Genomic DNA, 24,016 nt, shown 5'->3' with positions numbered 1-24,016 from the left:
AGGGAAGCCTCCCAAATATAGGATGATGTCTCTATTTTATGTGTTTTCAGCTGAGCTGATAAGACTTCCCAGGGAAGAATCTTCCATTCGTTTTTTAAGGAAAGAGAGATGAAGTCTCAGTCTTCAGTGTTTAAAACTCACTTAGTTTACAGGATGATCTCTCTGCTTTCCAATCTGTCTGGTGTTCCTCAGTTCAAAATCTCCTTGATTTGCTATCCAGAGAACAGAGCTCAAGTCTCCCACCTGCGTGGGGAAGGGGACAAGATTGGGGAATGTGAGGGCATATCTGGTTCTTAAACAGATCTTCTGCAATAATTCTTCCATATCAGTTCCACCTTCCAGAGCTGCCTGGTGCCACCTTTGAAGGTTTAGTTAGATACACTGGTCTGCTCCTTTCCTCAGGATGATTTATTTTGCCAAGGGAATATCATCGTTGAGTTCACGTATCTTAATATTTTGTCCCTTTTTGCCATCCAGAATTGTACAGCAAGATAGGAAAAAAGTAGTATCCTAACAAAAGTTTTAGATGGAGAAAATATTTTGAAATTGTGTATAGCTATGTTCTCTCTCCCTCAGCCTTTCTTAGTTAATTTAAATTCATTTTTAGTATTCAAGTGAACGCCTCCTCATATTCTTGTCTCTCTTTTAACCTTCTTCCAAGAGTATGTTTATGATTAGAAGAATTTATGAGATATTTTACTACTAGCTTCTTTGACTCTAATAAAAATATACAAATATGTATTTATGATAAATAAAATTGTTTTTGTATGTTGGTTTCTGGAAATAGTTCTAACATTTAATTGTTAACTTAGATAAATGTGTTGTATATGTTTTGTTTTCTGTTTGTTAACAGGAAACATCTGTTAGCTTAGAGCTTTCCTTTGAAGAGATACTTCCCAATACTTTGGGCTCAAATCACAACTAATTCTTTATTTCAGAAAAAAGTAAAGTAAGATCCCAAAGGTCATTCTTTGTATCTGTTTTCATCATTTTGTCCCTCTAGACTGAGTTTTTCTTTTGTAAGTGCAGTTTACTTGCTAAAAAATAGAAAGGATGGTATTAAGGGTTCTGTTCACTTTTTAAAGTTCTTAGAATTATGTATTTTGAAATTCATCTGAATGTAAATGGGCACAGCATTAAAACAGTTTTTCAAAACATGAAAACCAAAACCTGAAGTCACTGGATAAAAAGGCATTCTTTCTAGAAAGTCATAATTATGTATAGCAGTAGCAGTACAGAACAGATTATTCTGGTCTTTCCTTTCTGTTAGCTGCAGTGCCACTTTGGAGAAAACAAATTTTCATCTTGTTGAACTCTATCTAGGTGAGAGTTGGACCTATACAGTTTTGAACACGTTCATCAAAAAATGAACAGCTATTTAAAAATAAGGGCAGAAGCAGAGGGTGAATATATGAAAAGATGAAAAGAATATTTTCCTATAAACATTAAGGGAAAATGGTTTAGCATTAACAGGTTTTACAAATTAATACTCTGCTTTCAAGAGTTCAGTGTGTGTGTGTGTGTGTGTGTGTGTTAGTCTCTGTCATGTCTGACTCTTTGTGACCCCATGGATCAGGGCCTGCCAGGTGCCTCTGTCCATGAGATTCTCCAGGCAAGAATACTGGAGTGGGTTGCCATTCCCTTCTCCAGGGGATCTTCCCAACCCAGGGATCAAACCCAGGTCTCCTGCATTGCAGGCAGATTCTTTTCTGTCTGAGCCACCAGAGTTATCGCTGGGTCCATTTAAAACATCCTGCTTTCAATACAAGTATATATACTGACCTCTTTTCTCTGAAATTGGAAACCTAACTCCCAAGGCCCTGTGGAAGGACTCTTCCAGCTTCTCTCCTCCCCTCTTTGTGCTCTGTTTATAGTTCCACTCAGTTAACCACATAGTATAAACCTGGGGCATCCTGAGTGAAAAAACTCACAAGGAACTCCTCTTTGCCTTTCATTGGCTGTAAAGTCAACCAGTGCAGATGTTCCTACACAACCAGTTTTACTTCAGTACCTATTATTGAATAACTTTTGTTTTACTTTATTGTTTGATAATCATTCTGTTATTCTCTGCAGAAGTCTAAGCTAGCAAAGGAGACAGGAGACTGCAGTTGAACCTACTATCTACAGTTGACCCTTGAACAGTGTCGTGAATAGGGATGCCTACTCTCTGCTCAGTGAAAATCCACATATCACTTACAGTTGGCCCTCTCTATCTGTGATATCCACTATCAGATCTGCAGATTCAGCCAGCCTCAGATAATGTAGTGCTTGCTATAGGATTTACTGTTGAAAAAACCCAAGTCATCAGTGCAGTTCAAACCTGTGTTGTTCAAGGGTTAACTGTATGTAACTTTATCTTAAATATTCTTATGTAATCCTCACAGTCAAGTAATGTTACTTTGTATAGAGTAATGTTATTCCTGTATCTTGGTGCAGAATCTGAAGAATGATTTTCCCAAAATCTCCTCACTGAGTGGCAGATCCCAGGATATAAACTTAATTTGTCTGATGCAAAAGCCTGAAGTTTTTTGTTAAACACAAAGGAACCAGGACTTGCCTTCCCCTGTCCAAACCCTCTTTCAAGACTGCAAAGGTCTTTTGTACTGGGACATAAACAATAACTCAGATCTTATGTGGGTTTGAGTGTATATGTTAGATCTTGTTAAACATTGAGTTTCTTGGTTTTCATAATGTGAGGGGGATACTGGACTGACTTGGTTTCATGTATCACTGTATAGAAATGTAACTTTTCTGTATATGAATAAGGTCATATATATTATTATAATCATTTTTTAGAAAACCACCTAAAGATAAACTTGTAAAAATTCAGCATTTCATCTTGTCTTTGTGTTGGAAGTTGGGAATCATGCACACAATCTCTTAAAGTCACTAAGTTAAGAACAAACTTACTTAGACTTTTTTGCCCAATAACATAGAAGTAGCCAGGAAACCCCTCCTTGAATGGCTTGGAAAGAGCTTCATTGTAAAAGGTCAAGAAGTCTAACCTTAGATTTCCACTTTTTCAGTTAACCATCCCACCCCTGTGAGGCCAGTTCAGCCATCTTCCCTTCTGCCCTCTGCTCCCATACTTAGCAGATTTCAGAAGACAGTTGAGTGACAAACACCTGCCACCGTTGCTTAGATGGTCTTTAAGTGCCATGCACATTGTGAAACTGCTTATTTGTAAAATCTTAAGCCCCTGTGGAATAAAATGGTCTAATCCCTTACTGAACTGCCTTGAATGCAAGTGAAATATAAAAGAGCTTAATGTTAAACAATACTGTGTTTATTGCTGTATGAACCTTACAAAAATTATAAAGTGGCTTTCTATGTTTATTTTGCAATAACAATGAATATTAGTGAAGAGGAAATAATAAAAGCAGTGCATTTAACTCAAAAAAGTGTATATTTAACTTTGGTATAGAAATTTTACCTTCCAACTTTTTAGACATACATCATAAGGGAAATTTACTTGGGAGAAATATCTGTTTAACGTTAGAGGAAAATGAGAATGGGAAGTGGAATTATATGGATCATTCACTTGAATATAAACTAAAATTTAATTGCTTATTTTAGAAGAAGGACCAGCATGTATAGAATATTGGGTTCTATATTAAATAACTATTAAAGTCTAATTTGAATGACAGAATCAGAGATACCTCAGGCCATTATTTAAAAAAAAAATGATTCATTTTGTAGGGCACATTTAAACTGAAATCTTAAGAAAATTCTCACTTCTGTCTTCTTGAAATGTAACCTATACCAGAATAGTATTGTTGCATAAGTTTGCAGTTCTATTTAAACACTTAAACAGCTATTAATTTAGTGTTTAGTTCATCTCTGTTCTGTGTATTTTTAACAGTGAAATTAAATATATCCTTTCTGATTTGTTTGGTTTTAAATTAGGCTCACCCAGGGCTATCTTCCAGAGACTGTGAGATGGCCCTTAGTGCCTTTTGGCATCAGCTTTTATTAAAGTCAGTGCATGTTCTTGTCTTTGTCATCTTGGAAGGACATTAGGCTAGTTGTGCCAACTTGGATCCATTTCTGAGGTTTACCGCAGGAAGCAAAATACTGAAATTATCATAAACCATTCTTCTTCAGTTTTTTTTAAAATGCCACTGAAATGTGACTCTGAAGTAAAAATAGAATTTCTCGAGTCCAGTAGTTTATGACTTATATGCCCTGTATGTATTCCAAGCATCTCTTGCCCAGACTCAGCATGCAGACAGAAGGATGACTATGTAAAAGAGAAGAGCGTGTCCTTAACCCACGGCTCAAAATAGCATAAGTGTGTTTCTGTGCCATCTTGCTCTACCGATGACTCAGGTTCTGGAATCAGCTCTTCTTTAAATGATTGCTGGCATCACACCTAGGTGAGCCCTTAGTGGTGCTTTCCCACTAAAAGACATGAATGCTGTGATCCGAAGTATATTGAATACTTTTACTGATCAACTTGGAAAGAACATGCTAATACAGAAATGTCATATATAGTTGACCAGTTGATTATTGACTGTGTTCTAATAGTATATGAGGTTTATTTTCCACTGTTTTTCCTAGAGTCATAATGAAGTGGCTTAAAAAGATAAATAAGAACAAAGTTTACCTTCTAGGGTAGGCCTGCTTTGGTCTAATTATCCCTCATTGTTGCAAATTCATTCTTTGTGTTCAAAAGTTTAACTTTCCATATTCCAGACGATTCATAGAGATTAGCCACAGTTTATTTAAACAAACAAAGAAGACACACACAGAGCAATAGTTTTAAATTTTTTTTTCGGAAAGAATTCACTTGCTTACTTTTCTTAAAAACATCTTTCCCATTTCATTGAGGCAGATTTGGAAGTCAAACCAGAAACTTCAGGCTCTACTACGATGGAAAGCACTTTGTTGGGGAGAAGCGCTTTGAGTCCATCCACGATCTGGTGACTGATGGATTGATTACTCTCTATATTGAAACCAAGGCAGCAGAATACATTGCCAAGATGACGATAAACCCAATTTATGAGCACATAGGATACACAACCTTAAACAGAGAGCCAGCATACCAAAAACATATGCCAGTCCTGAAAGAGACACTTGATGAGAAAGATTCTACAGGCCAGGATGGGGTGTCAGAGAAAAGGGTAAGCTACCATGAAACCACACTTTATCTTCTTCTGTTTGGGGTCCTTATAAGAAAACCATTATTGCCAGAAGAGATTGACTTCTCCATGGTGCTTTGGAAAGGGTGTGCCTTTTCCTTAATGTCTAGTTTCTGTGATGCTGAGTTTTGCATATATCTGATTCTTACTCAGTTAAAATATGGCAGGTGTGTTTTTGTACTCCTGATTATTTTACAGTTTTAAAAATTTGTTGGAAAAATGGCCAACAAATTTTATAGTAAAAAAGTTTGAGTCTTAATCAGAAGCATAACTTGTACTAGCTATATTACATAAAAAATTTAAGGGGGTTACATTATCTATCAGTTTGTTTTCTTTAAAAGTAATTTACTTTATAATTAGTTTTCTTCTTTAGAAGATTGATAGAAAACATGTATTTTTAAATATACATGGTTAAATTCAGTTTTTCAATAACTGTTACACTATTTTGAGAATCAGTCTTGAGTAACAGGAGAATTTACCTCTTTATGGACTTAGAAAGTAAATCAGGAAGATATACTTTTCTATCATTATGAAAGACAGTTTAAGGTTTTCATTTGTCTTAATTGTAATATATTTAAGGTTAACATCAGAACCTTTAATTCCTTGGCATTAAAATAATTTTACCTTGAAAATTGTCCCTAGTCTCCCTTTAATCCCCCAAGAAAAAGAATGAGAATTTCCTCATATTTAATATTGTGTGGGATTTAGTTGGGAAAGTTTTATGTTTTCTAATTGTAATTGTTTTAATGAATTCTTATATTTTCGAGTATCTTAAGTTGCCATATTAAATAAATGTATTATATAGTGATTTGAGCTTGATTCTGTCACCAAATAGATTTGTGCGTAAATTCTAAAATTTTACCAGTTGCATGAACTTCAGCAAGTTACTTAAATTCTCTGTGCTTTAATGTTCTTTATTTGTAAAATTGTAATAATATTCAGCTTTGGAGGATTGACTGAGATAGTATGTATAAAATAATCAGACACTTTGTGTTGTGACACAAAGTAAGCACTCAACGTGAGTTTGAGGGGAATGTTACTATGACAGTCATATTACCTCAAGGCAGGATTCTAAAATATTGAATGCTTTCCATTATCTTGGAGTATTTAGGTACAGAATGGAAATTTCAAATGTGCATTGTCCAACCTAAATCTTAATTTCTGGCAGATCTTAGAGTGGCATTTTGTGGCTACAGAGAAACCAACATATTAAATTATAGACTATAGCAAATGGTTTTCATATACTTAAATTTGTTAGGAACTACAGATCTTTTTTGGAAGTAACCAGAATTTAGAATCCTAAGTGCATGCTGCATTTAATATTGTTCTTTGCACTCAAGTTCCCATTTTCTCATTTTTATTTTTCATTCATGGCATTTTTTTAGTAATGCTTGTATTTAAATATCTAGCACTGATATTATGTTATGAAGATGTGTCTAGAATATTCTAAGTTAACATCTGTAAAATATTTTTTTAAATGTCTGTAAGTCTTTCAAATTGGGTCAGCCTAATGATAAACTTTGTTGATGTGTTCTGTATACATTTTTCTACATTAAGGGACTCAAGTTAAAGACACTTAGTTATTTAACATTAACATAGGGCTAGTCATTTAACCTCATAGTGCCTTGGTTGCCCCTCCTACACAGTGAAAATAATATTCACAGAGGCAAGAGACTGAGGTATAGCTAGCGCCTGAAAGAAGCTTTTAGTTCTAAGAGCTATGATGCCCTCTATATTCTGGCAATATTACCTGTATCATTACCTGGATTTTTGTGCTGAAGGCCAGTGGCATAGAGTGAAATAGCTGGCCCTGGAAAGTGTTTCTCTTCAGCAAACCTTGATTAAGAATCATCTCTTAAAAACTACTCTTTGTTTTAAGCTGCATGCATCTTAAATCTAGTTGTCTTAAAATCTACTCACTCAAAACTAGATTTATTTTATTTACAGGTGTCATCCAACAGGGCAGGGATGATGACCTGTTCAACAGCTTGAAACATTGATTCCCTGTCACAGTGGATGACATTTGTAAGTAAAGACAATCATGTTTAAATGGTTTAAAATACCTACTGACACAAGTGCACTTTGATAAATATTTTACTGGGTCCTGAATAGCTAAATCCCCTTATCCATCACTCCTTTTTCTCAGAGGTGGAAGATGTTGGCTTTGCAGGAGCTAGTATACTGTTATGGAAAGGATACGAGCATTGGAATTAAGAGCTAGGTTCTGCTACAGGCATTGTCACTGGGGCAAGCTTTTTTCACCTCTCTTGAGACTGTGTTTCCCCCTTTAAATAAGAGGGCTCTGGACTAGATGACATCCACAGTCTGGTTTATAGTCTGTGATCCTTCTGGAGGCACAGGCTTTGTATGAGAAAGGAAAGCACAGCACAGGAAAGAGCACTAAAGTGAAGTCTAGAAAGGTGAAATCTGTTTCCAGTGTATCTACTAACTGTATGACCTTGAGACAAATCCCTAACCTGTCTGAAGTTCATTTTTTCAATATATAAGACAAGGGTTTTTCTACAAAACAGTAGTTTACAGGATTTTAATAAATACTGCAGAAAGGGTTCTGTGCTCAAATAGGTTTGATAAAAATGAAGTTTTTTTAAAAAAAATAAGCTTAATCATTTCTTTTCTTTAGACTGTACAGCTTTGCTAATCCCTAATGTGCATTGTGACACTCAAGAATTCTCCCAAACTTATCTGAGTCACCTTACCCCTATTCAGAACATTTTGGAGAATAATGTTTCATGAAACCCACTTTGGGAAGTTTTGAGCCAGATGATCTCTTAAGGTCTTTCTTTGTTCTAGAATTGAAGGATGAGAATTCTACATGTGTTTTTTTCAGTCCTTAAGGTATTTAAGTTGAGTGTCTGAGCTTTTGTGGAAGGTTGACAGGATGGATTTTTTTTTTAACATGTATTATTATTTGTTATTTTGGCTGTGATCAGCCTTCATTGCCGCACACAAGTTTTCTCCAGTTGCAGTGAGTGAGCAGGGACCACTCTGTGTGGTGCAGCACGCACTTCTCATTGTGTTGGCTTCTCTTACTGCAGAGCACAGGCTCTAGGCACGTGGGCTTCAGTAGTTGCAGTGCATGGGTTCAGTAGTTGTAGCACACAGGCTCGGTTGCTCTGTGGCATGTGAGATCTTCCTGGGCCAGGGATTGAACCAGTGTCCTTTGCGTTGCAAGGCAGATTCTTAACCACTAGGCCAACAGGGAAGCCCTGGCAGGATGGCTTTATGGCCATAACATTTTTTTTTCCCTAAAAGGTTGTTTTGTTTATTTATTTTTAATTATTATTAACAATATTAATAATAATTAATATTTATTCTAATTGGAGGCTAATTACTTTACAATATTCTGGTGGTGGTTTTTGCCATACATTGACATGAATCAGCCATGGGTGTACATGTGTCCCCCATCCCAAACCCCCCTCCCCCTCCCTCCCCATCCCATCCTTCTGGGCTGTCCCCGTGCACTGGCTTTGAGTGCCCTGTTTCATGCATCAAACTTGGACTGGTCATCTTTCACATATGGTAGTGTACATGTTTCAGTGCTATTCTCTCAAATCATCCCACCCTCGCCTTCCCTCACAGAGAACAGTTTCTTCTTCCAGGTAGTGAATATAGTGTACTTGCTTCAACAGGTCCTGGACTATGGCAGAACACAGTGGTTTTGTGATGATTCTGCACTTACTAGTAATGTGGCTTTACATTCTCCAAAACCATGCTTTTGAAAATGTCTCCTGTAACTGTTAATAATGCATGTTGTCAAATAAAATACATAATTTGCATTTCAAAAACCGTACAGTCAGTCAGAACTCTTGACTCTAGCCAGAACCTCTTTCCTTTTGGATTAATCCTCTAAGCTCAAAACCTGTCTCATATATAAGGATAGCCTGTGATGGCAAGAGGGGGCAAAATCAGCTTGTTGGTTTTATGGAAGTTCACCAAGCTAAATAACCTATGTGTGTCTGTGTGTATATACATGTTTCCCTTCCCTAGAATTTTGGAATGAGTGCAATTCTTGATATGTTTATATATATAAACATATATGTAAAATATGGTATATATGATATGTATATATGGTGTGTATATAATTTAAGGAATTTCCTGTACATTAAAATTTTTTTTTCAAAGACTTCTTTGGGGATCCCTAGACTGCATACGTATTACAGAGCTTTGTTGAAATGAAAGCCCTACCAAAAATGCTATAACTGCTGGGATTCTTTGGTTAGCTTCGTAAAGTGACAGGAGTTTTTATCCCCTGGGAAAGCAGACGGAGCATGGACTGTCTGGTTTGCTAATTGTCTTAGTCTCCCACAAAGCCACTCTTCCCAGTGTTTTTACTTTGCTTAAAAATACATAGAGCACATTTTCTGTTTCTGTATCATCTCAATGTAGAAATCATAAGAAACCCAAACTTAAATTTAATCATTATAAAAGTAACAATATCAGAGGAGTGGGCAGCATGAAACAGTCTGAAGAAAACCATTTGATTACTGGATTTTGTGTTTTCTTGGCCTCTGGGGCCTCTTTTTCTTCCTTGCTCCTCCCCACGCTGTGCTCCTCTTGTTCTCCTTTACTCTGCCTTTATCCTCATCCATCCCTCGTCCCCTTGTCAGGTCTCTCGTGTGGTTGGTTCAAGGTTAGGATCAGTTGTTCAGGGAGAACAGACCCTTAGAGAACTGCCGCATGGGCCCAGCGTCACTTATTTGTATTAAAAAATCAGTTGAGTAATTTATGAGGAGACTATAACTTCCATACAGAACTTCTCATAGTGGGTTTGTCCTCTTCTCAATGACCTTCTTAAGAAATCAAGTACAGTTTTTAAAAGAAAGAGCCTGCATGATCAGTGTGTATGCTAAGTCACTCAGTCGTGTCCGACTCTTTGCCACCCTAGGGACTGTAGCCCGCCAGTCTCCTCTGTCCATGGGATTCTCCAGGCAAAATACTGAAGTGGGTTGCCATTTCCTCCTGGGGAAAATGGCATTTCCTCCATCTTCCCAACCCAGGGATCAAACCTGCTGCTTCTCTTACGTCTCTTGCATGGGCAGGCGGATTCTTTACCACTAGTGCCACTTGGAAGCTGACATGGTCAGTATATATATATACAGATATGTGTGTTCTTAGCAAGCCCTTAATCTCCCTAGATCTCAGTCCGCTGTAGTCTTTAATACTCATAACCACCAGTGCAATGGAATCCATAGACCTTTTTTTTTTTAAAGACTACAGTAGGTCTATGGATTCCATTGCACTGGTGGTTATGAGTATTAATGAGATTTTGTAAAGTGGCCTTCCTTGTACGTGACACGTTATTGCCCTCTAGGCTCAGAGTGATCACCAACCAGATGCCGATTCATGGTCTCAGTACTGTTCCCCCACCTTCACTAGAAACAGCATGTGTAGGATACTCTTCAAGATCTGTCTTTTCAGTGCTTCATCGGCCCTCTGAGTTCACAAGATAACATCCAAAGGCTCCTACTCGCTTCATCACAAAGTGGAGTCTCTTAATAAGACTGTCATTTTAGTTGTAATGTTTTTCAGGTCATGTGTTTTTAGGGAAATACGGGCTACAAAGGAATTGTTGGTATGTAGTAGTGATTGCAAAATACTATAAACTTGTTGAAGTTAAATTCTATCACTGTGGACTCTTTGCTTTCTTATCTGTAATAAGGACTAATCTGTAACAATGACAGAGAGTTCTTATGTGCAGGGAGGAAGATCTTCTCTGCCCTGCTGGAGTCTTGAACCTGAGCCAGGAGCACTGAGCCAGCCCTCTTCTGATCACCAGCTGTCTTCTTTGCCATTCCTCTATGACCTGGGCTGGGTCCCATGGCAGGTGTTAGTCACAGTCAAATTGACGGGAAAGTAGGGTGTCCCCTGCTCTCAGAATCTTTAGAATGTCTCTGTGCAGCAGGCAACGCCATTCTTCATTCCACAGATATACCATCTGATATATGGTATATATATAAAATATATATTTTCTAGACAATTTTAGAAAAATTGTCTTTGTGACATGAAGTAGCTTGTGAAGGGCAGTGGATGGAGACACATCTTTAGGGATATGCTCAAAGAAGCCGACATGGCAGAGGGCGTCTCCCCAAACTCACAGTACCAGTCATGTGTCAGGACAAGCTAGACCCCACCAGAAAATCTCATGCTTGAAATAATTGATGAAAATTCAAATGTGACCCAGGAAATTGTTTGTGTGAATCTCATCTGTCCTTCAATAATATCACCCACAGAAAGGATTAGTAATTGAAAGCCATTAGGGAAAACCAGATGGAAAGAGGAAGATGGAAGATAAACATCAGTTCCTCAGCTCCAAAGAACCAGGCCAACGGAAGACCAAATTATAATTTTCCAAGCCAGCTGCAGTTTTGGAAGATTTCTGTGTCTGGGCCAATTAAATAAATAAAATAACTCTTAAATCACTGGTTTGAGGGTTTGAAAAGGAAGCTACTAGAAATTCTTTCACAATTGCTATTTTAGAGCCTTTAGAATTTTGGTGAGGAAATAATCATTGGTGGCAAGATCCCCATTCATTAGCTTCATGGAATAGAAATCAACTCTGCTGACCTCGTTGGTCACAGCATTTGGGGTCCCAAGCAAGTAGAGGCTGTCATGGGATAATCTGGCCTTCCCATGTTGCTGTCTAACTAACTTTGTGGACCCATTCTAAAAGAGTCAGCTCACTAGTTTTAGTAAATACTTATATCATACCTTATGTTCAATGATTTGGATCTGTAATTTTCATCTTCTGCTTTTTGCTCCATATTTTCCCCTTCTATTTGAAGTCATCCTCTCTCCCCCTACTTCCCTGGTGGCTCAGGTGATAAAAGTGTCTGTCTACAATGTGGGAGACGTGGGTTTGATCCCTGGGTCGGGAAGATCCCCTGGAGAAGGAAATGGCAACCCACTCCAGTTCTCTTGCCTGGAAAATTCCATGGATGGAGGAGTCTCGTAGGCTACAGTCCATAGGATCGCAAAGAGTCAGACACGACTGAGCGACTTCACTTTCACTTTCTCTCCCCCTAATATTTAGACTCTTGGAGACTGGTAAGTCATAGCTATGGCTTGAGCCTTTTTGTGAGTAATGAAAACTTAATGTTTTTTATATGGCCTCCTAAGTTAGTCCTTAACTCTTCTTGGTTTCCTTAAAGTTAACTTTGTTGCTCAGTCATTTCCAACTCTGCGACCCCATGGACTGACTGTATCACGCCAGGCTACCCTGTCCTTCATTATCTCCTGGAGTTTGCTCAAATTCATGTCCATTGGATCAGTGATGCCATCCAACCATCTCATCCTCTGTCATCCCCTTTTTCTCCAATCTTTCCCAGCATCAGGGTCATTTCCAGTGAGTCAGCTCTTTGCATCAGGTGGCTAAAGTATTGGAGCTTCAGCTTCAGCATCAGTCTTTCCAATGAATATTCAGGGTTGATTTCCTTTAGGATTGACTGGTTTGATCTCCGTGCAGTCCACGGGACTCAAGAATCTTCTCCAACACCACAGTTCAAAAGCATCAATTCTTCGGTACTCAGCCTTCTTTATGGTCCAGCTCCCACATCCATACATGACTACTGAAAAATCATAGCTTTGACTAGACAGAACTTTGTTGGCAGAGTGACGTCTCTGCTTTTTAATATGCTGTCTAGGTTTGTCATAGCTTCCAAGGAACCAAGTGTCTTTTAATTTCATGGCTGCAGTTACCATCTGCAGTGATTTTGGAGCCCTCAAAAATAGTCTTTCACTGTTTCCATTGTTTCCCCTTCTATTTGCATGAAATAGGACTGGAGGTCATGATCTTAGTTTTCTGAATGTTGAGTTTTAAGCCAGCTTTTTGACTCTCCTCTTTCACTTTCATCAAGAGGCTTTGTAGTTCCTCTTCACTTTCTGCCATTAGATTGGTGCCATCTGCATATCTGAGGTTTTTATATTTTCCCCACCAATCTTGATTCCAGCCTGAGATTTATCTAGCTATAACTTGAACAAGTTATCATAACTGGTCAGAAATGCTCAAACCTGAGTTTTATATTGGAGTTATTAAGATTCTTTCAATAGGAAGTTATAGATGTCTCTAATGGCTACTACTTGTACCCTTGTTTGTGTATCTCTTTTAAAATTTTTGTGCTGCTACATTACAGTAACTTGAATGAATCAACCCTGTTATCTTCTATTTCCTTAGCTTCTAGAACCATCCAGTGAAAATCCACTAATGCTGTAGATTTGCTGGTGACCTATTTTATATTATTTAATTTTATATCTCATACAACTTAAACATTTTCCTTGATGATTTCTAAGTTTCTGTACTTATATACCAGCAATGTTTGATGAAAGGTCACCTTTGCTGTCGAATTTCTCTCCAAAAGCAGAAGCTTTAATACAAGCTGCAGATTGTTTAGCACCTTCTTAAGAGATTTACAACTCTTTCTTCTTGCCCACTCAACAGGAAGGGACCCCTAAGTGTGGGTATATTCATAGTTTGCATCATAACTTTAGAATGACTCAGGGATGTTGTGCAAGTTCATAGTAAGGAAACAACTGATGCCCTAGCTCTTGAGAAAGTTCTTTTTTTCTATAAATGGGGGAAACTCTACAAATGAACCCATACCTCTTTATAGGCTCATTTCCCAAGAATTCTTTATAAGTGAATTTTATTGAGTATCTTTTACATACTGTAAAATGTATTCAGTTACATGTACAATTTGGTGACCTTTGACAAATGTATGCACCTGTGTAAAGCCCCACCTGCAATCAAATATAGAACATTTCATTGCTCCAGAAAGTCCCAAGTGTCCCTTTGTAGAAAATCCCACCCCTCACCTCCTGCCTAAGGCCACTACTGATTAGATTTCCATCAGGACAAGAAATGTGTTTAATGGTTGATATGACAGGTGACGTCCTATTTAATGTTTTAGTTTTCTACATTTATAGCACTTCTGACCTCTTTTTTTTTTTTTTTTTACTTTTTACTTATTTTTAAACTTGTCATCTTATTATTTTTAAATACCTATCTTCCTGATCTCTGTTAGGTACAAAATTTTTCAGGTCATGTATTTTTAGGGAAATATAAGCAACAAAAGAATTGTTGATATGTAATAGTGAGTGCAAGATACTATAACTTGTTGAAGTTGAATCCTATCACTATGGACTCTTACTTTTTAACCCATAACAAGGAGTTTAATAATGTTGGGGGCATAGTCAGAGAGGGCTCTTAGATGCAGGGAGGAAGAATCTGCTGGCATCTTGGACCCGAGCCAGAAGCACTGAGCCAGCCCTCCTTTAACCACTGGCTGTCCCCCTTGCCATTCCTCTCTGACCTGGGCTAGGGCCCATGACAGGTGTTAGTCACGGTTAAGTTGATGGGAAAAGGTGTCCCCTGCTCTCTGTGAACTGTACTACATGGTCTGAGGTATAATAATGAGAAAAACTACCATTTCTGCTTCCTCCTCCCAGTCTACTCCAAGGAAAAAAAGGCATTCTTTGTGGCAGTGATATGCTTCCAAAATTCCCTGTGGAACACCACTAAAGCATTTTTTCCAGCTTTGTAGAGACTGCTAAAGCACTTAGATTTTTCTGTCTACAATCCTTGAAAGCATGCAGTTGTAACCCATTCAAGAGTCCTGTAGACCAGAGTTCTCTGCCCAGTCCCAGTGAAGAATGACATTCTCTTGTGTAACAAGCCTCCATGGGGAAGACTATATAGGTCACATAAAACTCCTGGAGAAATGGTTATAACTTTTCTCCCATCTCCCTCAGAAAAGCCTGTTGGAATGGGAGTGAATGAGAAAAGTGAAAAACAGTAAGAATATTAAAAATCCCAGTATATCCTGCTATTGACAGGTTAACATAACCAATAATATTCTGCTGTCTGCCCTTCAGACAGCAGCCAAACTGAGTGTTTTATATGTGAGTGTGTTTGTATATGTGAATGTGTGTGTGTGTGAGAGAGAGAAAGAGAGGGCCAAACATGTATCATTTACAGTTACCAGTTCTAAATTAACAAAGCTTTTAAGAGGAAAGGATTTCCATTAAATTCCATCTGCAGGATATACAAGAAGGACTTTTCTGAAACTGTTACTTAAACCAGAAATATATTACAGTCTTGTGGACTTAACATTCAAATTTGCCACTTATTTCAGTGTGAATAGTAAACTTCCTTCGTTTCCTTTTAGATAAAGCACCACCCCCCTACCAATGCCTTTGCCAATGATTATGTCTGATGATTGCCTAATTAATTTGCCTAATTAATGATTATGACTTATGCTTTAGAAGCAGTGTTCATAGTTACTGCAAAGGGGCTTTGTTTTTTTTTTTCTATTTTAGATTTTTATTCTCATTTTTTTAAGCTACCCAATTTTTATTCTTTTTGTAGTTTTTAAATTAATTTTTATTGAAGTATAGTTGCTTTACAGTGTCTTGTTAGTTTTTGCTGTACATCAAAGTGAATCAGTTATACATGTACATGTATCCACTCTTTTTAGGATTTCCTTCCCATTTAGGTCACCACAGAGCTATACAGTAGGCTCTCCTTAGTTATCAGTTTTATTTATAGTAATGTATATATACATCAATCCTAATCTCCCAATTCATCCCACCCCCGCTCTGCACTTGGTAACCATAGTTTGTTTTCCACATCTGTGACTCTGTTTTGCTTTGCAAATAAGTTCATCTGTACCATTTTTCCAGATTCCACATATAAGCAGTATTATTTGAGTCTTGTTCTCTCTTTATGACTTCCTGCTTTTTTAAATTCATAGTGATATTGGGCTGTAAACAAGGGGTTTTCACTTTGGGTTTCATACAAGAATATTCTAAACTTTTAAGCTAATTTAATTTTTTTCACTCCAAGAATGTGTAAATAGTAATGGATTCTTAATATTTGACTTAGTGTTAACTCATAAAAGAAGTTCTGTAGCCCTGTAAGCTAATAACTTTGAAGCAGTCCACAGCATCTAGTTCAAATGCCCTGTTTATGCTATTCCCTTTCTCCCTTAATTCCTTATTTTTTGAGATTTGTTTTCCATAAAGATCCACCTTTACTCGTCAGATAGAAGCACTTCAGAAGGAGCTTTGATTATCACATATTACCTTGTGTTTATCCAGCCCCTCCTACACACACTCCCAAAACTGTTTTTTGTTTTTTTTTTTAATTGAGCATCTCCTTGGAACAGGAGATCAGGATCTTCATCTTATGACTTTGATGCTGTCACTTTAAGCATGTCATCAACTTCTCTGAGCCTCAGTTGTAAAATGAAGGACTCAGCTTCAGAGATGACATTCAAGTCCCTCTAGGTATCACTCATAAATTTTTTTTGTTAACCCTGAAGAGGTTTCTCAGACTTAAGATTCTGTACTTCTGAGAACTTATTATTTAAGAGGTAGAACAGACTAAAAACATGCAGATTTTTTTAAAATTTGTATTTACTTTGGCATATAGTCAGTGTACAGTATTGTGTTAGTTTCAGGTGTACAGCACAGTAGTTTAGTCATACGTGGAGTGGGTAGCCATTCCCTTCTCCAGCGGATCTTCCCAATCCAAGGATCAAACCAGGTTTCCTGCATTGCAGGCGGATTCTTTACCATCTGAGCTATCAGGGAAGCCCCACACGTATATTTATTCTTTATAGATTATTTTCCCATATAACTTATTGCATAGTATTCAGTAGAGTTCCCTGTGCTCTATAGTAAGTCCTGATTGATTATTTTATGTATAGTATGTGCATATGTTAATTCCAGTCTCCTAATTTATCCCTTTCTTGCTTCTTTGGTAACCGTAAGTTTGTTTTCTAAGTCTGTACATCTGTTTCTGTTTTGTAAATCAATTCATTTGTATCATTTTTTAGATTCCACATATAAGTGATATCATATGATATTTGTCTTTCTATGTTTGGCTTCACTTTAAATGATAATCTCTAGGTCCATCCTGCAAATGGTGTTATTTCATTCTTTTCATGGCTAAGTAATATTCCATTGTATATATGTACCACTTTTTCTTTATCCATTTACCTGTTGATGGACATTTAGGTTGCTTCTGTGATTTGGCTATTGTATACAGTGCTGTAAGAACACTGGGGTACCTGTGTCTTTTCAAAGTATGGTTTTTTCTGGATATGCCCAGGAGTAGGATTGCTGGATCTTCTAGTAGTTCTATTTTTAGTTTGAGGAGCCTCTGTACTGTTCTCCATAGTGGCTGTACCAGTTTACATTCCCACCAACAGTGTAAAAAGGTTCCCTTTTCTTCACACCCTCTCCAGCATTTGTTTGTAGATTTTTTTTTTTTTTTTGGATGATAGTCATTCTGCCCTATGTGAGGTAATACTTTATTGTAGTTTTGATTTGTCTTTCTCTAATAATTTGTAATGTGGAGCATGTTTTCAGGTGCTTTTTCACCATCTGTATGTATCCTTTGGAGAAATATCTATTTAGATCTTCTGCCCATTTTTTTTTAAATTGGGTTGTATGTTTTTTATATTGAACTGCATGAGCTGTTTGTACATTTTGAGATGAATCCCTTATTGGTTGCATTGTTTACAAATGTTTTCGCCCATTCTGTGAGTTGTCTTTTCATTTTGTTTATGGTTTCTTTTGCAGTGCAAAAGCTTTTAATTTTAAACATGCTGATTTAGGTATAGGCTTGACTCTGCTTTAAGTCTTTGAGCTGGTCATGTAATTTTTTTGTTTGTTTTTTGCTTCAGGAAATTGAAGATCTCTTCTTGCTCCTCAGTATAGATCTCCTAAAGTTATAAAACTAGGAACAGTAATAACTATCATTTATTGAGCCTGTTTATGTGAGAAAGTTGGCTAAATACTTTACGCGATTATCTCCTTTAATCTCTATAGCAATCCTTTTGAGGGTAGGTATTATAAGTATCTTTGGAGATGATAGGTTTATGGTGAGTTATCGAGGGATTGTATAGGTGTGTTTTAGTAAGGCATCCTTTGTTTTGAAATATGAAATCACAGAGGATAACCAGACCCTTCCACCAGATGCCCCTTGATGTCATTGTGGAGACTGAACATTGGACTCTGTTAGTGTCTAAGTAGATCACTGTATTTTGAATAATCGGGTTACTCAAAATAGAGAAGTTAAAACATCCTGGAACCTGTCCAAAGGAAGTTGTAGTTCAGATGGGCCCTTCACCCACTGAGGCATGTTACTGTTGAACTGGAACTCTTTATGTTGTTTTTAAAGTAAACTCTTATCAAATATTAAAAGAAGAAGATTCTGCCTTACAGAATAAGAGAGCTTATGTTCAAATTTTAAATGTAAAAAAGAAAAGCTATCCTTCTCTATAATGTAGCTTAGTTCTCTAAAAGTTGATTGTATCAAATGCTACCCTCCCTTCTTTAAGTACCACAGAAGTGTACAAATCCAAATAGTCTTATTCCTTTCATAGGAACAACAGCAACACAAATAAATAGGAAAGGATTTATACTTATGTAATGTAAATTATACGTAAATGTGCAAAGCTATCACTTCAGCATGTGTATTTTAAATTGCAGTATACTTAATAAAATGAGCTCTGGATAAATTTCTTTTAAGTTTGTATAACTGAACCATATTAAATGAGTAACATAATTTATCTATGTATTAATGAAATGTAAGATTTATAATAAAGCATGTCACATTTATTGTATTTATGATTAGTCAGCACGCTTTTACATTTTCAGTAGTTCACTTGAATTCAGGTTGACATCTAAAGGTTTTCATCATTTCAGTCTTCAAAGTGCTTATTAGCATTTCATTGTCAAAGTTGGTGCTTACTTAGCTCTTTGAAACTGACAAGAGACCTCTGAGTTGACAGTCACCTCTTAAATAAACAAGATTTTGAAGGCAGTTGAAGTGTCTTTCAAATCAGTATTCCAGAGACTATATGTAAAACTTACTGTGGAGAGTTTATTATAATTTAGAGGCAAAAAGAAAAATAAAAACTCTCTCAGCTTTTAAACTCAATTTGAGTTTATCATTCTCGGTATCTCTTAGAAGCAAGGAAACCAATAATAAATAATAAAGATTTAATCAAAGATATTATTATTGATATTAGTGCTTTTTGAGAAGTGAAACAGTGAAGAAACTTTTAAAAATTTAATGTAAAATAAATTTCTGGGAAAGTTCTAAAATATATAGTCATGAATAGTTTTTTGTTTTTTTTATTAAAGTGCTAAGTCAGATCAGTGCTCTCACCAATGAAACTTAATATACAGTAGGGATACCTACAGAAATTTTGATTCAATAGAATCAACATGGGACCCAGATGTCTGTTAATATAATTGTCTCTCTCTATATTGTGTGTGATGTGTATGAGATCCTGTGTGTAGTAAAGGTTTTGCCTTATGGGTTAGGTCAGTGATTCTCAAACTTTTTGGACTTAGGATCCCTTTACACATAATATTAAGAACTGGATTCTTTTAAATGCTTCTACATTCAATATATGGTAGTATGTTATTTTGGTTGAAGTATATGAAAAAATCTGACCTCATACAAATAAACATTTGGTACAGGAGTGTCTTAAAAGCCTTTTCAGATAATTTGGATGTTTTTCTTTGATACACCAAACTGGATAAGTGTAGTTTCTTAAAGATTACTTGCAATATAGAATCTGAAATGTTGTAAATAAGCATTTCTTATTCTGTTACACTAAAATCCATTGGTCTGTCTTGAACTCTGAATGGATCTTTCAACTTAACCACATGCATTGGTAATTTGGAAAATAATGGTTCACTGAGTTATTTAGGACTTTGAAACATTGAAACATTTCTGTGTATGATACAAAATCACATTTCTTAGTATCATCCATCATTCATTTCATCAGAAAACTCATTAAGTAGTGGGAAGCCGTCACATTCAGTGTGGCAGACACAAAGTCTACAGAGTTCTTATTTTCATTTGCATGTTTGGATTTTATCACTGACTGTCATGTTATTTTCCTTGAGGTGGCAGGCTCATTTGTTCATTTTTGAGAAAATTCCAAGTCTCAGTAATCAGCATTTATGTTAGTTGTTCTTCCCAGTTAAAAAATAGTATTCCATGGAGAAAGCCACCAACTCCGCTTGCAACTCAAACAATACTTCTCCTAGAGAAAACCATCCCCACAAAGTCCCAATTGCCTTTTACATCATTTGTTATGATGCTGACTCTCTCTTTGGGATAGTTTTTCAAATGTAGGGGTATAAAACTCTAAACATAATCCAGAGTAGAAACAACAGAAGAGACAGAGTTAGGAAAAACTGTCTAAATATGTGACCCACAGTAACTCATTTAATGTACTGATGTTCAAAAAAAAAAAACAGTACGACTGGTGTAAAATGTTGCAGTAAAATCTATACTTAGTATCTCAAAACCAATTTCTTTTGAAAAGGAAGACAACAGAGAAAACGCTGTTCAAATGATGACATGCTTTAATATTTCCAACACTGGAAAAGGCAACTAAAGCATCCACTTAAAAATGTACAGCTGATCCTGCAGGAAGAGATATTTTAGGCAAGTTATTTTTTTAACATAGTATTTCTTAATGTCTTCCTTATTAATTCATGCATTTGAAAATAGTTTCATCTTGGAATTTTCCAGCAAGTTTTGAGTTTGAGTTCATAGGAAGAAAAATAAACTTTAGGCTCATTAAAGGTAGATATTACCAAATTCCCTTTTCCATATAACATTCTTTTGGAACTCATCAGTACAGAGGGATTTTCAGTTCAGTTCAGTAGCTCAGTCATGTCCAACTCTTTGTGACCCCAGGGACGTCAGCACGCTAGGCTTCCCTGTCCATCACCAACTCCCAGAGCTTATTCAAACTTATGTCCATAGAGTCAGTGATGCCATCCAACCATCTCATCCTCTGTCATCCCCTTCTCCTCCCACCTTCAATCTTTCCCATCATCAGGGTCTTTTCTAATAAATCAGTTCTTAGCATCAGGTGGCCAAAGTATTTCAGCTTCAACATCAGTCCTTCCAATGAATGAATATTCAGGACTGATTTCTTCTGGAATTGACTGGTTGGATCTCCTTGCAGTCCAAGGGACTCTCAAGAGTCTTCTCCAACACCACAGTTCAAAAGCATCAATTCTTTGACGCTTAGCTTTCTTTATAGTCCAACTCTCACATCCATACATGACTACTGGAAAAACCATAGCCTTGACTAAACGAACCTTTGTTGGTAATGTCTCTGCTTTTTAATATGCTGTCTAGGTTGGATATAACTTTTCTTCCAAGGATCAAGCATCTTTTAATATCATGGCTGCAGTCACCATCTGCAGTGATTTTGGAGCCCCAAAAAATAGTCTGTCACTGTTTCCCCATCTATTAGCCATGAAGTGATGGGACCAGATGCCATGATCTTAGTTTTCTGAGTGTTGAGTTTTAAGCCAACTTTTTCACTCTGCTCTTTCAGTTTCATCAAGAGACTCTTTAATTCCTCTTCACTTTCCACCATAAAGATGGTGTTATCTGCATGTCTGAGGTTATTGATATATCTCCCGGCAATCTTGATTCCAGGTTGTGCTTCATCCAGTCCAGCATTTCTCATGATGTACTCTGCGTATAAGTTGAATAAGCAAGGTGATAATATACACCGTTGACATACTCCTTTCCCGATTTGGAACCAGTCTGTTGTTCCATGTCCAGTTCTAACTGTTGCTTCTTGATCTGCATACAGATTTCTCAGGAGGCAGGTCAGGTGGTCTGGTATTCCCATCTCTTGAAGAATTTTCCAGTTTGTTGTGATCCACACAGTCAAAGGCTTTGTCGTAGTCAATAAAACAGAAGTAGACGTTTTTCTGGAACTCGTTTGCTTTTTCCATGATGCGTCGGATGTTGACAATTTGATGTCTGGTTCCTCTGCCTCTTCTAAATCCAGCTTGAACATCTGGAAGCCTGGCTTGAAGAATTTTGAGCATTACTTTGCTAGCGTGTGAGGTGAGTGCAATTGTGTGGTAGTTTGAACATTTTTGGCATTGCCTTTCTTTGGGATTGGAATGAAAAGTGTCCTTTTCCAGTCCCATGGCCACTGCTGAGTTTTCCAAATTTGCTGGCATATTGAGTGCAGCAATGAGGGATTTCATTCATCCATATATTTTCATGGCACTTTGCACTGTTCCTCCAATAATAGTTGTTTTGGTCCTGCATATTAATTTAAACCATGATTCAACCATCTTTGGAATTGAAAAATGGCAGTTCATGACTCTCAGACATCCTTTGTATTTCAGGTGGCACCTGTTCTCTTAACACAACAAATGTTTTCAATTCGGTCTTATCCTGTAGTCAGCTGTGTTGCTAAGATACCTGTGTTGTCACACATTTTCTCTTTAACATGTTTCCAGTTCATATTTGCATACATTTCGGCTGTCAAATGAGGAAAAATTATTTAAGATGCTTTGCTGGTTTGCACCTCTGGTCAGCAGTTACTTTTTATTTTTAAATCAAGCCAGAAGATATTGTTTAAAATGGCCATTTTCTTTGTTTTTAAATCTATTCTGGCCATATCATAAGACCAGAAGCTGGCGCCGTTCAGATAGGCATTTCTCTCTAAATCTGAAGAATTCAGCAAGGCTTGCTAATGTACTTTGACGGGGTGCTCGTTCCTTCAATATTCAGTATCTGCTTTGTTCCATGCATCGTGTTAGATGGTAAGACTGATGCTAATGATGTCAGCAGTGTCCTCAACACTACCACCACCTGATCTTTGAGAGCTCTCTGCATTCTGGGAACTGAACATACAGGCTTTGCATACATTCCATATATTGTCTCATTCCATGAGGTAGGTTATATCCTCATTCCAGTTTTACAGAGGAAGAAACTGAGACTTCTCCTAAGATCCAGTAACTAGTAAGTGAAGTTGAGATTCTTTTTACAGAGAAGCCAAGCTCCTAACTACTTAACTATAAATAACACTGAACTTTAGATTAAAATTTGTTAAATTGTTTTAAAGGGTGATGAAACAGATTGAATAGGAGAGTTTAGAAACAGCAGCTCTCTATTTTTTGAATTTATTTTTTATTGAAGTGTAGTTGATTTACAATGTTGTATTAGTTACAGGTGTACAGCACAGTGATTCAGTTATATATATATTCTTTTTCAGGTTCTTTTCTATTATTATAAAATATTGAGTATAGTTGTCTGTGCTACACAGCTGGTCCTTATTGGTTATTTTATATATAGCAGTGTGTATATGTTCATCCCAACTTCCTAATTTATGCCTTTTGCCTACATGCATGCTAAGTCACTTCAGTTGTGTCTGACTCTTTTCTACCCTATGGACTGTAGCCTCCCAGGCTCCTCTGTCCATGGAATTCTCCAGGCAGGGATACTGGAGTGAGTTGCCATGCCCTCTTCCAGGGGGGTCTCCCCAACCCAGGGATCGAACCCACATCTTCTGTGGCTCCTGCATTGCAGGTAGATTCTTTACTGCTGAGCCACCGGGCAAGCCCAATTTATGCCTCTCCCATCACTTTTCGGAAAGATCCCCTGGAGAAGGAAATGGCAACCCATTCCAGGATTCTTGCCTGGAAAATTCCAGGGACAGAGGAGTCTGGCAGGCTACAGTCCATGGGATTGCAAAGAGTCAAATACAACTGAGCGACTAACACACACACACATCACTTTCCCCTTCGGTAACCATAAGTTTAAGTTTGTTTTCTATTTTCTGTGTGTGTGACTCAGTTTCTCTTTCATAGATAAGTTCATTTGTGTCGTGTTTTAGACTCCACATATGTGATATCATACGATCTTTGTGTTTCTGAGTTCAGTTCAGTTCAGTCGCTCAGTTGTGTCCAACTCTTTGCGACCCCATGAACCGCAGCACGCCAGGCCTCCCTGTCCATCACCAACTCCCAGAGTTCACCCAAACTCATGTCCATCGAATCGGTGATGC

General features: G+C 37.1%; 1 protein-coding gene across 6 annotated transcripts in view; it reads left to right on the top strand.

Annotated features, from left to right (window-relative positions):
• The window catches only part of CHN1 (chimerin 1), a 200,780-nt gene that overhangs the window by 112,077 nt on the left and 64,687 nt on the right, over window positions 1-24,016 (top strand). For 3 of the 6 annotated variants that reach the window (XM_086359122.1, XM_086359112.1, XM_086359104.1), the window contains one exon: window positions 4,835-5,123. The exons of 2 other annotated variants lie outside the window; for them this stretch is intronic. In XM_086359122.1, the coding sequence (XP_086215248.1) occupies window positions 4,835-5,123 (289 nt within the window). Of the gene's footprint in view, window positions 1-4,834; window positions 5,124-7,088; window positions 7,167-24,016 lie in introns of those variants that run through there. One more of the 6 variants, XM_086359163.1, reaches the window with a different exon arrangement.

The sequence above is a fragment of the Bos grunniens genome, chromosome 2 (genome assembly GCF_055505025.1).
Source record: "Bos grunniens cultivar Pamir isolate PY7600 chromosome 2, Bosgru_T2T1.0, whole genome shotgun sequence".
In the NCBI taxonomy this organism is placed as follows: Eukaryota; Metazoa; Chordata; class Mammalia; order Artiodactyla; family Bovidae; genus Bos; species Bos grunniens.
The sequence above is the reverse complement of the archived record's forward strand: the minus strand, read 5'-3'. Positions and strand labels throughout refer to the sequence as shown.